Consider the following 17,682-nt stretch of genomic DNA (forward strand, 5'->3'; position numbering starts at 1 on the left):
AACTATTTATTTATTATTCTATTTATCATTTGTTATTATTCTATTCTAACTGAATTCCAAGCTCCGTCCGAACACTGCTCTCCACTCCACAGCAGCTCCTGGGAAATGGGTTAGCTGGTCTCACAAGGGCCCCTCCAGGCTGCTCCAGAAAATTTGCTGTCCAACAGGAGTGACAGGATTGAGAGATGACCGGTAACAGGAATTCAGTTAATTAAATAAAAACCCTGGTGCATTATTCAGCACTGTATTACCAAATCATGACCAACTGATCTTTCCTCCCCATCGTTCGTATGCTAGGGCAGAGATAGCGTCTTATTTTGTACGTGTGCAGAAGACCTAGCACACTGTGCCTGTTACTGGAAAAAGAGAGCAAGTTCAGCTTTTGACCCAAAGATTACAAAACAAGATGGAAGACACAAGAACAAAGAGCTCACAGACACCTTTGAGAAATAAAACACTCACAACGTGCCCATTCTGGATGAGGTTTCCTGCTACTAAGTAGGTGACGTGAAGCTGAGCTCCTGAATTCTCCTTTCGTTTCCTCTCTACGTAATCATACAGCATCCTGCACAAAAGAAACCAGTGTTAATCACCTAGAACGGAAAGAGCCTGTCACCGCCCCTTCCACGAAGCTTACAGAACAAGAGCAAAGCCAGCCTGACATGGAAACATTTCACATAAGCACAGTTATTTTAACCATGATTAAATTAATCTTACTGAGACACCTTTCTCCTCTGCCACTTTGAAGAATCTCAGTCCAACAACTCTATAAACCAAAGGTGAAACGAATGCAAGCTTTAACAGTTGGTTGCCGATGGTCTCGCATCCTCCAGGCAGCTTGTTCCAAAGGCTCCCCTCAAGAAGGCTGTTTCCCTTGTTACAACCCAGCCCTCTGAAACAGCTGACAGAGGAACCGATGACTTTCGGTAGGTGATCACGTTGCCAGGTGTATCTATACAATCCCAGTTACATCCACTGACACAGTGATCAGAAACGGGAGGAAAGAGCATGATTAGTGATGACAAGATTGAGCTGGGACTCAAGGTTTCAGCTCCCACATATATCACTGATTTATGATGAGCATCCCACGGAACTGGGCAGAGACACTACCGCGCACTCCACACTAGCTGGTAAAAACACTTGAAGATCCTCATTGCCACAGAGACAGACTGCAATTACCGTGCTGCCACAGCCAGCAAACTCACTAAAATAATTCACTCGTGTTATCAGGCACTTCTCCAGCTTCTAGGAGAGAGTTTTAAGCACAAAGATGCCACAGGAGTTTTCCATCTCCAGGTTGCTTTCAGGGGAATGAGAAGGTGCCTCCGTTTCACCTGGGCCATCTTCTCCACAGCAAAAAAGTTCTCTGGCTCCTTCTAGTTTACTGTATGACCAGAACTGTTCCCAGCAGAGCTCTCCAGTCAGGTCTACACCATCACTGAAGCACACTCAGATTTATGCATCATCTAAATGGTTCACACACAGGCAGAGGAAAGAGACCAAACAATCTCTTCATTACATTAGATGCCCGAGTTGATATTCTAGTAGTTTGGACAAGACAGGTGAAGCTGGGCTCAGTACACTCCAGCTGAGCAAGCAGCAAATGCCCCTTTAGGTCCAAGCTATAGCCAGAAACAAGGAGAGAAAATATTTGTATTATGGGACTCGACACTCTTATGCAACCTCCAAATCTTACGCTTAACTTTACCTTGCTGCATAGCAACAGCCCCAGAATCCTTGGGAGCTCATTCTTAGCATATTTAAAAGGCTACAGTAATTTTTATTCTTCAGAATACGCCAAGACAAGGTTATGCATTTATACTAAGTTTGGAGAAGCAAAAATATCTGACAGCACAGCTGACTTCCCCACCCTTCAAATATTTACCATCAAGCCTGGTAATTAGATATTAATAACGCATCATGCGCTACGCAGCAGGGCGATCAGAGCGGACGAGCGTTTGCCATACGCATGAGCTGCTCTGCATTTTCCTGACTCTGCTCCCAGCAATATCCAGGGATAATGTACGGCATCCTAAGCTGGGATATGCAGTGGCAGATTCTCCCAAAGGCATAGCTCTGTTTGCTGGACTAGAGCCAAGTTCAGAAAACACATCCGCATTTCAGGATGAAAAGAGCTACATCCATTTCTGCAGTAATAACAGGCTGAAACATCTATTCTGACCTAAGTATTTATGATATAAAGCGGCATAAAGCATCCCGCTGAGCGCTGCTCTCTAAAGCACAACTCCCATCAAGTCAAGGCAAGATCTGCCTACAGGAGGAGTGAGGCGTGTTGAATAACATAACCTGAGAAGACACGCAGGATTTTTCAGTATTTCCAGAGAGATAATTTTAATACACTAACCACAATCGCAAAAACAGTAATTAACAAGGCTTTGCCACAAAACGTTTGTGGGATGCACTAATACCTACTGTTTAGCCTGGTTGACGTGAACTCCCAGAGTATAGCTTAGCCATTTGTATGTCACCTGTAGAAGAAAAAAAAATACTTTAGTAAGAAAACCTCAGTCTCTTGACTTAAGCCCCCCATCCTTTGCTTGTTTCATGGGTAAGTCAAACTCTTTAGACCCCTCCAAGAAACCCCCAGCAAAACCTGTTAGAAGTGAGAGCACTTGGACACCCACCCACCTGTGCTTTAATAATTAGATTGAATCCCTAAAACCTGAACAAACTACCCACCCTAAAAGGTGTGTTTTTGTGACTGCCTTCTTGGAACGCCATCACGTAAATAAAAGCCATTCCAAACACCCGCACTGCCTAGCTTCACAACAGAGAGAAAAAATTAAACAGCACAATTTTTAATTGTGAGAAGCTCTTATTGCTCTCCCAAACAACTCCTGAGGATTTATCGGATTTCTGCCACCCTCACCTGTCAACACCACAACTCCGACAGCACAGCGTGCTAAACCTCGGGAGGCTGCAGCTCTAAACCCTGCCCTGCCGCTGGTTTGCTATATTATTCAGGCAAGGCATGCCTTTTATACCTGTTTCTCCTCCTACTCTGCCTTTTTAAGCTAATCCTCAGGCTAGGGCTTCTCCTGTCTCAAATACAACAGTTAAATTAAATTGTTATTAGTCTAGCAGTTTACTGAAATAAACTATAATGACATAGGCAGTTCATGTTAATGCAACTGCTTTGACAGACGAGATGCACCAACTTCACTTTCCAGGCAAAAATCTTTATTTTGAAAGAAACACAGACACGCACGCTTACCATTTTTCTGAATTGTCCTAAAAACAAAGCAAGACTTTAAGAGGCTACAGACAATAAGTAGTAATTTTACTTTTAAGCCGAAATAGTGGTCCAGGCTGCCTCAATCTTGCATGGAAAAAAACCATGGTTTCGTACACTTCTGTCATTTATATCTTGAGATAAAACACTGCTGTCACTACAGGGCTTTTTTTTTTTTTTTTGAAAAGCAGCTCACCTACTAGGGAGCATAAGGAATTTGGGGAGAGCGGCTTTTCCTGTGATATAAATGATGCCATTACCAATTCCCTCCAGAGACATTAAATTAACTTAAAGTCAAAGGGGGATAAAAAAATCCTGCCAAGAAAGGCATCTCCTGCCCGGCTTGATGGAAAGCCCACATCAACTCTACGCCGTGACCTGTGGAAAAGCGACCACGTAGGTCCCCAAAGGGGAGCAAAAGGGGAGCAAACAGGGCTGAGGGGGAAGGCGGCTACAGCTGCCGAGGCCTCCTTCCTCCCGGCCTGCCGGGCGGCCGCGGGGCACCCACGCGTGTCCCGCAGGTGGGTGCCACGGGGGGCCCAGCCTCACCTTCCGACTGCCAACGGAAAGCGGCTGCTCCCTGCGAGTTTGGGCTGTTTGAACCGAAAATGGAGGCGGAGGAGGTGGGGGGGGGGGGGGGGGGGGGGCTGCAGCGGTGTGGCCCCAGGTGCTGACACGGTGCCAGGCCGTGGCACTGCAGCCCCCCCCCCCCCCCCCCCCCCCCCAGTCTGCAGCACCCCCAGAGCTGGGTTTGGCGCTCAGCCTGAGGGGGGTCCCCCAAATATGAAGGCTGACCACCCCACCCCCCCAACGGCAGCCACGCTGTGGCGGGGTCGCTCCCTCCTGGGGGGGGTCGCGCAACGGCGGCGGCCTCCTGCACCCCCCGCCCCGCCGGCAGCACTCACGATGCGGTTCTGGTCCGTGACGAACTCGTCGATGTTCTCGAGGTAAAGCTCGTCCTCCATGGCGGGGCGGACAGGGCCGCGGAGGCCGCAGGCGGGAGGAGCCGTTCCCGCCCAGCTCAGGGCCGCGGCCGCCAGCGCGCCGCCATGGCAACCCGCCCGGACGCGGGAGGCCGCGACGGTGGCCGCGCGGGGGCAAAAAGGGAGCGCGGTGCGCCCGGCGCCGCGCGGTCCCTGCGCCCGCCCGCTCCCTGACGGACCCGCGCTGTGCCGGGGTGAGGGGAGCGCTGTGGGCGCTGTGGGCGCTGTGGGCGGGTGCTGTGGGTGCCGGGCTGTAGTGAAGCCTTCGGCACCCTTCCCACAGCGTCCTCCTGGAGAAACCGGCTGCTCAGGGCTGGGACGGGCGTACGCTTCGCTGGGCGGCGGAGTCCAAAGAGTTGTGCTGAAGGGAGTCAAGTCCAGTTGGTGACCAGTCACCAGTGGTGTCCCCAGGGCTCAGTGCTGGGTCCAGCTCTGTTCAATATCTTTATGAACGACCTGGACGAGGGGATCGAGGGCACCCTCAGCCAGTTTGCAGAGGACACCCAGTCGGGCGGGAGCGTTGATCTGCTGGGGGGCAGGGAGGCTCTGCAGAGGGCCCTGGCCAGGCTGGGTCGATGGGCCCAGGCACTGGGTGAGGGTCAGCAGGGCTCAGGGCCGGGTCCTGCACTGGGGGCACAACAACCCCAGGCACCGCTGCAGGCGTGGGGAGGAGCGGCTGGGAGCTGCCCGGCGGGAAAGGGCCTGGGGGTGCTGGTCGACAGCCGCTGAACATGAGCCAGCAGTGTGCCCAGGTGGCCAAGAGGGCCAGTGGCACCCTGGCTTGTATCAGGAACAGTGTGGCCAGCAGGAGCAGGGCAGGGATGGTCCCCCTGTGCTGGGCACTGGGGAGGCCGCCCCTCGAATGCTGTGCTCAGCGCTGGGCCCCTCACCCCAAGGCGGCCATGGAGGGGCTGGAGCGTGGCCAGAGCAGGGCAGCGAGGCTGGGGCAGGGGCTGGAGCCCAAGGCTGGGGAGGAGCGGCTGGGGGAGCTGGGGGGGCTCAGCCTGGAGAAGAGGAGGCTGAGGGGAGCCCTCATCACTCTCTGCAACTGCCTGAAAGGAGGCTGGAGCCGGGGGGGTCGGTCTCTTCTCCCCAGGAACAAGCGATGGGACGAGAGGGAACGGCCTCAAGCTGCGCCAGGGCAGGTTTGGGTTGGGTATTGGGAAAAACTTCTTCCCCAAAGGGCTGTCAGGCCCTGGCCCAGGCTGCCCAGGGCAGGGGCTGAGTCCCCGTCCTTGGGGGGATTTAAAAGCCGGGGAGATGTGGTGCTTGGGGACATGGTTTAGTGGTGGCCTTGGCAGCGCTGGGTTAACGGTTGGACTCGATGATCTTAAAGGTCTTTTCCAACCTAAATGATTCTATGATTCACAGACGCACAACCCCGCGCCGTCCTCTCACGAACCCCCGGCTCTGCACTGTCCCTCAGGGACCCATACCATCCCCTCACACATCCTCGTGCTGTCCCCCCACAGACCCATGGCCCCATACCATCCCCTCACACGTCCCCACGCCGTCCCGTCGCAGACCCACAGCCTTCCCGCCACCTCGCTGCTCCTCGCCTCCATTGGCCCCGCCGTGGGCTGACCCAGCACCTCGTCCCTGACATCCAGGGCAGGATGAGCCATAGAATCATGGAATCATAGAACCGTTAAGGTTGGAAAAGACCCTTAAGATCATCGAGTCCATCCGTCAACCTATCGCTGCCAAGTCCATCTCTACCATGTCCTCGAGCACCACAGCTATCCGTTCTTTAAATACCTCCAGGGATGGGGACTCAGCCCCTGCCCTGGGCAGCCTGTTGCAATGCTTGACCACCCTCTCGGTGAAGAAGTTTTTCCTAATATCCAACCCAAACCTGCCCTGGCGCAGCTTGAGGCCATTTCCTCTCATTCTATCACTCGTTACTAGGGAGAAGAGACCGACCCCCGCCTCGCTACAACCTCCTTTCAGGCAGTTGTAGAGAGCAATAAGGTCTCCCCTCAGCCTCCTCTTCTCCAGGTCATGGCACAGAGCAAGGGAGGGTAAACCACCTACTTGTTGGGAATCGCCAATTTTCCCTTTTTCCGATTTTCCTTTTTTTTCAGCCCTTCCTGATCCTCACAGGAATGGCAGAGGCAAACCAGGCATTGGAGTCTTGCCGCTCCCTCCCCCAAATAAATGCTGCTGTTGTTAAAAGGCAGGGTGAGGTGTTATTTAAAACCATTCTTACTCTCAGTTCAACTCTCCCCATATTTCCACTGGTGACCACTTCCAGCACTGCTCACAGCACCAGCTAAATATTACTCCATGCTTTCTTTTTTAAGATAAATAGCAAACGCTGGAACACAAGATTCCCAATCTTTAATTCCCAATCCCATCCCATTTGCATCCTGTTTTTAATACAACTTCACAGTGAGCTGAGGACTTCATTGATATATCTATATTGTTTTCTAAATACTTCTCCATGATAAAGTTAATTTAAAATCTGATAAAATCTATGAGGAGGTTTTGAGGTTGGTTTTTTTTTTTTCCTTTCAGTGTGGATTATACTACTTTTTATTTGTCGTGTTTCTTATTTACCTGTCCTGGCTGGTTTATAGCTTGGTCCCATGCGGGGGCTGGCTGGGTCTGAGAGATTGCTGCTGCTGGGAGAGGGATGTCTGGCATCTCCCACCCTCCCTGGACCTCATCGACCCGAATCCCTCTGTCTCCTGCACATTTATCAGCTCTTTTTCGCTCAATGAATTGCTTTTTGCCATATACCATCTAGTTAGGTCAGCAAAGTCTTGCCTACAAATTGAGCCTACGATTTAAATGGTCAAGAATAGTCTATAACATATGAAACGACCCTGGATCGACTCCAGAGACCTCTCCCTTCACTGGGAAAATAAAGCTGTTCTGGCAGGGAGCTGTTCCCCTGGCACTGCATGCAGATGGCTTGCTTCGTTTTACTGACAGTTAGGTAAAAGCAACACAAAAGAAATAAGTTCTTAGCATCTACCACCGCCACAACATCCGTTCCTGCGGGAGAGAACTGATGCATGTTTCCTCCGCCCTCGGTGTTTTCAGGTGGGCCGTGGTGCTGGGCTGAAAAACGTGCTTTTGGGGTCAGAAGCGAGTTCCTCTGACAAAGAGATCACTGAAACATTACCTTTATGAGCACTAGCTCTTTTCCTGATTTATATATTGTCTCTAGGAGTACTGGCTTTGGGAAACTGGGAGGTCCATATGGAGTGCCACAGCTTACGGGACTGAACGTCGGGAGAATTTCAAATGAAATTTGGGTGTGTGAGACGAATGCGTTCTGTATTGGTACTGAGAGCTGCAACAGAGGGGAAGTAGAGAGATAGATTCTGCTGGTTTGGAAGGAAAGATCACAAAATGAGCCTTAACATCGTGAAGGAGTAATCTTCCTCTAGGTGCGCGAGGTCGTGACACCAGCCTTAACGTCAGTGATGCTGCAAGGTATTAATTAGCGAGTGCTGAGCAAGAACCTTTCATGAAGGTTTCAGAGGTTTTCCTTCTGATTTCAAAAGGAGCAGGAGAAAGGTCAAAATCATTACCCACATACTGCTCTTCGCTACGAAAAGGCAATGATTTTTTGCAGATTCTGGGACTCGGCGGTTATTCTTGTCGCTAGTATGAGCCGTCTCCAGTTCTGCCCAGAGCGGATGAAGAGTCGGTATGCAATTTCATCTCATGAATCAAGTCCTTGGGCAAAAATGTTCCTATCCAACAGTGCTTGAAACACAGCAGCTGACAAACGAAGAAATAAAAATTTCAACCTGTGAGCAAAGCGTGGAGCAGTTTCATATTAATGCCCTTTTACATTGTTCTTACAGTTAAAGGGAAAAGAAACGGTGACGTGACGTGCCCACAGCCAAAACCACCAGCAGAAACTGAGCCCGAGGACTCACAATAACGGTTGTTTCACCAGTGCTTTCAAAAAACAGAAAAGAATGGGCAGAGCCTCTGGAAATTTATTTTATGTAGTAGCTGGCAATCATCTGCCCGAGGAGTTTGAGTGAAAGGAGTTCTGCTGAAGTCCTAATTAATGCCGTATCAGGGGGATTTCCTTGAGCAACCAACGCCAAAGGGAGACCAGGGATGTAGAGATCCCAGGGTCAAAGCACAGTGAGTTGAATCTGTCCAAACCTCAGCCAGGTACTGGCACCCATTTCCTTGTGGAGCTCATAAAATCCTTTGGAGGCTTCTGAAGATCCAGCTTTGGGGCAGAAGTGTGGGATTTCAGTTGCGAAATGAAAGTCGTAAGACAGATATGTAAGGAGATACCGAGCCTGACCCTCCTCCTTTCTGCCACCAAGACAAATCACAAATAACCAGGTAGAATTAGTGGGGACTTTTCAGTAGGAGCCCTGTGTGATGGGTGAGCTATAGTTAAGGAAGGAGTCAAGGCGATGACTCCGTCCTTAACTATACAAAATGGACAACCATAGCTGGAAGACTTAGGATCAAACACCATCAGAAAAACAGTGGGAATTAGAATCATGGAATCATAGAATCGTTTAGATTGGAAAAGACCTTTAAGATCATCGAGTCCAGCCGTTAACCCAACACAATTAATTTGCTTCTAGGCTTGCAAGGGCCAGAATCAGTCCAGGCAAGTTCATTAACTAGAACAAAAATTAATATTATAGGAGACAGCAACATTTGAGACAGATGCATATGTTTGCACGGCTTAATCATCTTTTCTGTGTTCTTTTCCATGTGTGTTCACAATAAAAAAATCTTGAGTGAGGCAGCAATAATGCCGACAAGGGAGAGGCATCTGAGAAACTCCTAAGATAAGTCTGCAGGTGGAAGAAGGAAATATGAGCAGGAACACATCTCTGACAACCAGCGGAGAACAGCAGCGGGACTGCCGCCAGCCGGGCGCTGTCGATCGTAGTCAGCCACATCACTCCTGGCACCGCCGACAGCGCTGACTGCTGTCTCCACGAGCGACACGGAGAGTTTTAGACACCCAGCATATGTGGAGACGCCTAAATTTAAGTGTCTTCCTCTGGAGCTGGTTCCCAGTCCACTCACGTGTTTTGTGGTGCGTCACCGTGCCGCATGCCTTCACGAAGAGAAATGCTGCGTTGTTAATGGTATGAGCAGATAGGTTTACTTTTATACCTTGTGCACCTTTTGTCCCCAGATTTTTTGTACTTTTTTATTAAGAGTCCCTTCTCAAAAAATAAAAACGTGAGGTTTAAGCGCTATAGTAGAAAAAGGCACATGTAACCAACTGGGAATGGATCAGCCAGAGGAATATAATCGCTGCTTCCACCGAGTACACGTTGCCACGTCTAAACAAAAGTGACTGATGTGAACGTCCTGCAAAGCATCGTGACAAATTTCCCGTGTTCGGTCACATTAGTAGCTGGCATTTCTGACTTCAGGTTATGAACCTCTCATAACATCATGCCCACGTCTCATTCCGAGCATGTTCTGGGGGCTGTTTGCGTGGGAAGGCTGATGGAATAGTTCCCCTATGGACTCCTGTTCTTGATGTCTTTTATTTCAAGATAATTAGTGTGCCTCAGCATGGAGTATTTGACATTTATTCAATAGTAGGATGGGCACAGAAGGAGCTGTGGGAGAACAGCTTGTTTTCTAGCAGCTACGCGGATGTGTTTCCACAAGCAGACAGGCTATTAAAGAAGATAAACAAGAGGAACCGCTAGGAAATAATGAAAATCCACTGAAGAATGGCTACTGATAAAGCAGAGATGAGGATGAGCAGGAAAGCATCTCCCCAACTACAGGGCAGTGCACAGCTACAGCATCCCGGGGACAGGCAGGCAAGGAGACATCGGGAGCAAACTCTTCGGCGTCAGCTCAGCCGTGTCACACACTGTGCCCAGGGGCAGAAAACAGGGCCACTCCTTCCCTCCTCCCTATCTCATACCCTAGTCGAAGAAAGTAGTAAGAAAATTTAAGCTGCCCCTTGCAATGCAAGATCTGAGCTCTGAGAATAGGCTGAAGATGGGCTCTTTGATGTCTCCGACCATCTTTACTTTGCTGCTAGGGAGATTCCACTCCAAAAAAAGGCTGGTTAATAGATTTGGGGGAAAATAACCCGTAACAGAGTTGAGAAGTGGTGGCAAGAAACAGCAATTCTGAAAAAGACCCACTAGAGTTGTGAGAGGGGTCCTCTCCTTAACAGAGCTTGAAAATGGCCAAACGACGACAGCTGATGCGGTCTGCGAAGGCATCGACCTCCTGTCGAGGCGTGGGCACGGCATTTCCAAAGCCACCTCCTCCCGTGCAGTTCCCTTCCGAAGTCAGCAGATGACAGTTGGACACCACCACGCTCGCCTGGCAGCCCTGGAGCTGCTCGCCGCCAGCCCGGGTGAGGAAGCTCTGCTGCTGTTGCTGGGAATGGCGAGAGAGCTCCGGGAGTCTTCAGCTTACGCAAACCAGAGCTTCTGCTGCTCTTCCCTACCTGCTTCCCGCCGCCCACCGTCTCCTCCTTACTGCCAGCACGAGTGTTTGTGCAGCCGTGCTGCCAGCTGGGTCAGGAAAACCAGCTTAGGTTAAAACAAACGTTTTTTTGCACTAATTTTAGTCTGGATCAACCCCCCCAAGCCAGCTCGACCCAGTCACACAAACACTGCTGCGGGGGAGCAGCAGGGCGGTGGCACTGCTGTGTCTGACAGCGCGCAGGCTTCTGCCAGTTTAAAGTGTTGATGGAGTGGTGGCATCAATCACAGAATCGTTTACGTTGGAAAAGACCCTTAAGATCATCAAGTCCAACCGTTAACCCAGTGCTGCCAAGGCCACCACTAAACCATGTCCCCAAGCACCACATCTACACAGCTTTTAAATCCCCCCAGGGATGGGGACTCAGCCCCTGCCCTGGGCAGCCTGGGCCAGGGCCTGACAGCCCTTTGGGGAAGAAGTTTTTCCCAATTCCCAACCCAAACCTGCCCTGGCGCAGCTTGAGGCCGTTCCCTCTCGTCCCATCGCTTGTTCCTGGGGAGAAGAGACCGACCCCCCCGGCTCCAGCCTCCTTTCAGGCCGTTGCAGAGAGCGATGAGGGCTCCCCTCAGCCTCCTCTTCTCCAGGCTGAGCCCCCCCAGCTCCCCCAGCCGCTCCTCCCCAGCCTTGGGCTCCAGCCCCTGCCCCAGCCTCGCTGCCCTGCTCTGGCCACGCTCCAGCCCCTCCATGGCCGCCTTGGGGTGAGGGGCCCAGCGCTGAGCACAGCATTCGAGGGGCGGCCTCCCCAGTGCCCAGCACAGGGGGACCATCCCTGCCCTGCTCCTGCTGGCCACACCGGTCCTGATACAAGCCAGGGTGCCACTGGCCCTCTTGGCCACCTGGGCACACTGCTGGCTCGTGTTCAGCGGCTGTCGACCAGCACCCCCAGGCCCTTTCCCGCCGGGCAGCTCCCAGCCGCTCCTCCCCACGCCTGCAGCGGTGCCTGGGGTTGTTGTGCCCCCAGTGCAGGACCCGGCCCTGAGCCTTGCTGACCCTCACACCATTGCTGCTTCACAGCAGCTTCAGCTCATGCAATTTGTGGCTGAAAGGGGCCCGCTCCCCTTGATGTGCACTGGCACTTCCGAAATCACCTGCTGTGATGCCCTAAAGAGCTGAGCGAGCCGAAGAATAACCCATTATAAACAAATAGCTGGGTTTGGGGCAAACAGGGTTGCGTGATCCCAGGAGCAGCTGTGACCTTGCACAGCTCCAACAGGCATAGAGCCCCAAAGAAGCACCGCTGCCTGGGAGGGTACCCAGCGACGCCGCACGATGGTAGCCGCCTTTAGCAGGGGTGCACCTTGCTCTGGGCAAAGCCGCTCGCTCCGTGAGAACCCCGGGTGGATGCAGACCCTCACGGGAATGCAAGAATTTTTTACCTGGCAAAGGTCGGGGAAGGAAATTGGACGTGTTTAATAAGTGTTAAAATAAACTCACGTGACGCACGTGGCCCCGCAGCGTGCTAGTGTTTCTCTCGTGGTCGCAGCAATCGCATTACTCACTTGGCATCGTGTTTGTTTTGCTGGTAACAAAATTATATACATCCTCTTCCCCCGGCGGCCCGTGCACTTTCTCTCATACTCTCGGTCTCTCTTTTGCTTCATTTCGCTGTAGCTATTCTTGTACTGCGACATTTTGCTCCTGGACGGACATTTGCGTTTGGTTTATGGAAGGAATGTGCAGGTCTTAATACATTACTCATCATTTTTTAAAAAAGAAAAGTTTCTTTTCATCTTTTGTTTTTTCCTCCTTTAAGTTTCCTGCTTTGAGCTTTCGGGATGATTTCCTGACCTGGGTTAACGTGCCTGGTGACTGCAAAATCACACTTTTCACCTTCAGGGCACGGTCCTTGTGTGTCTTGGTATTGCAGATTGGCTTGAGGGTAAGAGTGAGTTTATTGAAGTTCTTAGCCGAGGATTTCTTTTCTGTTTGCAAAAACGCCATGGGATCTGGTTCTGATCTCACTCGTACCTGCGTTATACTCTGAGGTAAGTAGATAGGCGTAAGTTGAAACAAGAGAGGCTCGGACTGGAGATAAGGAGAAGCTTTTTCTCCATGCGGATGGTCAAGCAGTGGGAGAGGAGCCCGGGGAGGTTGCGCATCGCTGGTCTCGGAGGTTTTCAAGACCTGACTGGATAAAGCCCTGAGCAACCTGGCTTTGAGCGGGAGATTGGATCCGAGACTTCCCGAGGTCCCTTCCAACCTGAATGATGATCCTGCGGACCTCCGTGACGCCTGCTTTGCAGCGTGGAAGCGAGAGAAGCGGCTCCCTAGTCGGGAAGAAAAGAGAAGGAAGGGTAGGAACTTCATCAATGCCTGAAGATTCATGCTTTTGAGTTTAAAAAGGCCTTTAAGATACCGAGCACTGCAAAACAGCATTTTTAAAATGTCAAAGCTCTTTCCATTCAGAATCTAAAAGCATTTAATAAATAAAGGCAAACACAATTGTTTCCACATCACACGTGAGTCCTCCCATCTTCCGACTCCTAACTGGTCTCCTGCCTCGTCTGGGTCCCAAGTTCCCCAGCTCACACCTCTCCCGGCTCGTTTTCCAACAGAAGATCACCGAGCGCAGGGGAAAAAGGATCATCTGAAGCACAGTCATCCTAAAGGGATTCATCCCAGCGCCTCCCGCCGGAGCTGCCTCCCCGCTGCCCCGCGTCTGCTGCGCGAGAGGGGTGATGCGGGAGCGACCCGCCGGCTCTGCAACGCCTCGGACGGCGTTCGGGGCTCTTCTGCACCCCAGTGCTGCACAGAATCCCCCGGCGGAGGCAGAGCAAGCAGCGGTTTGCTGGGGTCTGTGGAAAGATCACCCAGACCACCCCGAGCTGCCAGCGAGAGAGGGTGGGGAGCAGGCAGGGCGGGAGGAGGTGGCCATAATTCAGAAGAGCTGGCCCCTGACCTGCAGAAGTCCTGGTGGGCTGAGGAAGAGATGGGAGAAATCAGCATCCCAAGCTAATAAGATGGAGGCAGCCGTTGCCTTGCTGTCTGGAAGGATGCTGTGGTGGGTTCACGGCCCCTAAACCTCGCTTTAGCTCAGATCTGGGGAAAAAAACAGTGCTTTCTGGCCATACCTGTCCCTCACGATGCCAGCCCCGCTCTCCTTCTAGCGACACTCAAACAGCAAGTCCACCGACAGTAGAAACCTCAAAGCTGCACCTGAAAGTAGCAGAAGGCAGCCGCTCTTTTATATTTGTAAAGAATATTATTGATTTCAACGTGACTAGAACAGCAACCTGCAAATCTGCATGTGCCGGTGAAAATGGAGCGGGTCTCTGAGGTGGCTCCTGAAACAAGGCTCCCTTGCTGCCGCTGCAGCTCGCAGCTCCCGGACGGACACGTACGGGTTCATCTGCTCCTTCTCACAGAAGGAAAAAGCACCAGGTCTGATCCCTGACAGTTGGAAGAAATGACCTTTTTTTCCCACTTTGGTGTCTGAAATAAGACATTTTAAAAGAGACAACTGCTTCAAAGCAGAAATAACTTCTCTCAGGAGATTAATTCCTGAAAAACATTCTGCACTGGCAGGTTTTTGGCAGCAGAAAGAGAAGACAGAGGGAATAGCAATTTTTACCATCCCGACTGTCACTTTTCACATTGCTTTGCACAGAGCATGAAGAGAACAGTATCAAATCAAAGGCACCTCAAAAGTCACGCGGGGTAGAGATAAAGATGAAGACGCTGAGACTGATGTCGGAGATGAGTAACAACCCGTCTGAGCGACTTCTGCTCTCGCCTCTCGAGGCAGAGGCCGGGTGAAAGCGCGCTGGAGAGTTATAATTCCAGGACAATTTGAGGTTTGGCTCTACTTATAATTTGTACCAAAGTTCTCTGGGTCAGGCAGCCGAGGTGCAAGTTGTTTGATGTGAGAGATGAAGTTTGTAGTGATTTCAGATCAGCAGGACTAGGCCGTCACTTGCAGCCGTCCTCGCTCTGATGGCTACACGTCTGGGCTGCGGCTCTGGGGAGAGGATCACAGAAGGGTTTGGGTGGGAAGGGACCTTTAAAGCCCATCCAGTCCCACCCCTGCCATGGGCAGGGACACCTTCCACCAGATCAGGGTGCTCACAGCCCCGTCCAGCCTGGCCTTGGATGTTTCCAGGGATGGGGCATCCACCACCTCTCGGGGCAACCCTGGCCAGTGTCTCACCGCCCTCATAGTATAAAATTTTTTCCTTCCATCCAGTCTGAATCTCCTCTCTTTCAGTTTAAAACCATCCCCCCTTGTCCTGTCGCAGCAGGCCCTGCTAAAAAGCCTGTCCCCACCTTTCTCACAAGCCCCCGTTAAGCACGGCAAGGCCGCAATCAGGTCTGCCCGCAGCCTCCTCCTCTCCAGGCTGAACCCCCCCAGCTCTCAGCCTCTCCTCCCAGCAGAGCTGTGCCACCCTCGCACCATTGCTGTGGCCTCCCCTGGCCCCGCTCCAACAGCTCCATGTCCTTCCCGTGCTGAGGACCCCCGAGCTGGACGCAGGGCTCCAGGGGGGTCTCACCTGGACACGTCCCCAGTGTCCCTTCTGGGGCTGCTGTCCCCAAACACCTGCCAACACCACCACATGCCAGCTCGCTGCCTAACTGAGCTCTTCCAGAGGATCCTTTTTAAAAACAATGCTGTGACGAGTGTTTAACCTGATGGGGATGGTTTCGGCAGGTCTGTGAGGTCATGCTGGTTGACCAGACGGGAGGGTGACCGCTGGCAGGGTGGCTGGCCAGCAGCTGGGGACAAACCAGAGAAGACAGGGGAGGAGCGGCTGGGAGCTGCCCGGCGGGAAAGGGCCTGGGGGTGCTGGTCGACAGCCGCTGAACATGAGCCAGCAGTGTGCCCAGGTGGCCAAGAGGGCCAGTGGCATCCTGGCCTGTATCAGGAACGGTGTGGCCAGCAGGAGCAGGGCAGGGATGGTCCCCCTGTGCTGGGCACTGGGGAGGCCGCCCCTCGAATGCTGTGCTCAGCGCTGGGCCCCTCACCCCAAGGCGGCCATGGAGGGGCTGGAGCGTGGCCAGAGCAGGGCAGCGAGGCTGGGGCAGGGGCTGGAGCCCAAGGCTGGGGAGGAGCGGCTGGGGGAGCTGGGGGGGCTCAGCCTGGAGAAGAGGAGGCTGAGGGGAGCCCTCATCGCTCTCTGCAACGGCCTGAAAGGAGGCTGGAGCCGGGGGGGTCGGTCTCTTCTCCCCAGGAACAAGCGATGGGACGAGAGGGAACGGCCTCAAGCTGCGCCAGGGCAGGTTTGGGTTGGGAATTGGGAAAAACTTCTTCCCCAAAGGGCTGTCAGGCCCTGGCCCAGGCTGCCCAGGGCAGGGGCTGAGTCCCTGTCCCTGGGGGGATTTAAAAGCCGGGGAGATGTGGTGCTTGGGGACATGGTTTAGTGGTGGCCTTGGCAGTGCTGGGTTAACGGTTGGACTCGATGATCTTAAGGGTCTTTTCCAACCTTAACGATTCTATGATTCTATGATTTACCGGGGTCGATGAAGGCCAAGCAGTGCATCCGAGCTTTGCGAGTGGCAACACCAGCTCCCGGCGGCACGGGAAACTCGGAGGAGCGGAGCTGCCTGCCACGTTGGCTCCAAGATGGGCCAAAAGATGACAACCGCCAAGAGGAGCACAATCAGCGCAGAAACTCACGCCAGCTCCGACCCATCTCCCCAGGCGCAGCAAGGAGCTTCCTTAATGACTTCCTTAGCGCAGCCTGCGGCGCACGCAGCCCACGGCACAGCCCGACACGTGCGTTTCCTTGTTTTTCTTCCCCTTTGTCACAGCCTCGGGAACGTGCTTCTTCGAGTCAATGAACAGATCGGGGGCAGGAGCGGTGCTGGCTATGGGTCACATCCACCGGGATCCTGCCTGAATGAACTGGAGACCTCAGCCATGAGCGATTCCCTCTCAACACCCTCAGGGAAAGGTTTATTATGGAATAAGATGTAGTGAAAATGTTTGGCCTTCCAAATAACTGCAGGACTGGTAGCTGGTGCTTGCAGGACATGATTGATGCTGGTGTCCTGCCTAGGGAATTTGGCTGACCCTTCCAAGGCATCGCACAGGAACCTGTGGGCACACAGCTGGTGTAAGAAGCGTCAAGGAAAAATAAATCCAGAGCTTAAGGCTTCCCGGCACCGCCTCCTTATGCACCAAGCCGGGAGACCTCTCCCTCACCGCAGGTCTTGGAGATCTGGCTGGATGTCAGCGGGGATGGCCAGCCCGGATCAGACCCCACCGGGGCGAGGGTGACGGAGGAGGTGACCTCCGAGCTCCCTCCAGCCCTACGGGAGAAGGGAGGCACGCGGCGACGGTTCCAGAGACAGCCAGGGATGCTCCGATGCCTTTGGGACAGGGTTTTTCTTCTGCGCTTGCGTAGCCTGTAGCACAGCTGGGCTCTAGCCCACGCGCCGACGCCTCCACGCTTCAAATAATTTGTGCAATTAGCACACGCAAACAGAGCAGCGGTTAGCCGGGTCGCCGGTGTGCTCCTCCAGTACAATTTGCTCGGAAAAAAAAAATGGGATTTTGCTGAAAAGCTTGGGGCTGCCTGGGGAGGGGTTGCTGTACCCGGCGGTGCGCGGGGCAGCCCAGGCCGGGCACGCCGCTCCCGGCTCTGCCTCTGGCACCGGGACAGCTCCGTCACCTCGCCGTGACATCCCGGCCTTGCCAAAGTCAACAGGAATTTTGTCCCGGACTTCACCGGAGCCAAGGTGTTGCCCTTTGCATCCATCTGCAGCTCTCCGCGAGCTGTGACAGTCCCTCTTGCCAGGCACCTGTTTCACAGCCACCACCTTTGTCCTCCCCTCCCCTTCCTGCTATTAAGCCCTGACTTGCATTAGCCCTAAAGATCCCTGAGGGAGGCTCTCGTGCCAGAAAAACGGGCTCTGCAAGCAAAGGAACTGGTGAAGATTCAAGAGACCGGGCTAACGTTTAAGGTACCCAAAGGAAAAGGTAGGCCAGAAGAGCAAATCACCCTAACATGAAGGGAAAAAAAAGCACTTTAAAAATACTCA

The 17,682-nt window shown here is 52.8% G+C and overlaps 1 protein-coding gene across 5 annotated transcripts in view; it reads right to left on the reverse strand.

Moving 5' to 3' along the window:
* The window catches only part of POLD3 (DNA polymerase delta 3, accessory subunit), a 30,764-nt gene extending 26,438 nt beyond the window's left edge, over nt 1-4,326 (reverse strand). For all 5 annotated transcript variants that reach the window (XM_087758814.1, XM_087758812.1, XM_087758813.1 and 2 more), the window contains exons 1-3: nt 4,159-4,326; nt 2,434-2,489; nt 463-565 (exon numbers count right to left, since the gene is read on the reverse strand). In XM_087758814.1, the coding sequence (XP_087614940.1) occupies nt 463-565; nt 2,434-2,489; nt 4,159-4,218 (219 nt within the window). In that variant the 5' untranslated portion in view covers nt 4,219-4,326. The remainder of the gene's footprint in view (nt 1-462; nt 566-2,433; nt 2,490-4,158) is intronic.
* Between the last annotated feature and the right edge of the window lie 13,356 nt (nt 4,327-17,682).

The sequence above is a fragment of the Nipponia nippon genome, unplaced genomic scaffold (genome assembly GCF_047370975.1).
Source record: "Nipponia nippon isolate SJK-2023a ecotype South Korea unplaced genomic scaffold, ASM4737097v1 scaffold_2, whole genome shotgun sequence".
Classification (NCBI taxonomy): domain Eukaryota; kingdom Metazoa; phylum Chordata; class Aves; order Pelecaniformes; family Threskiornithidae; genus Nipponia; species Nipponia nippon.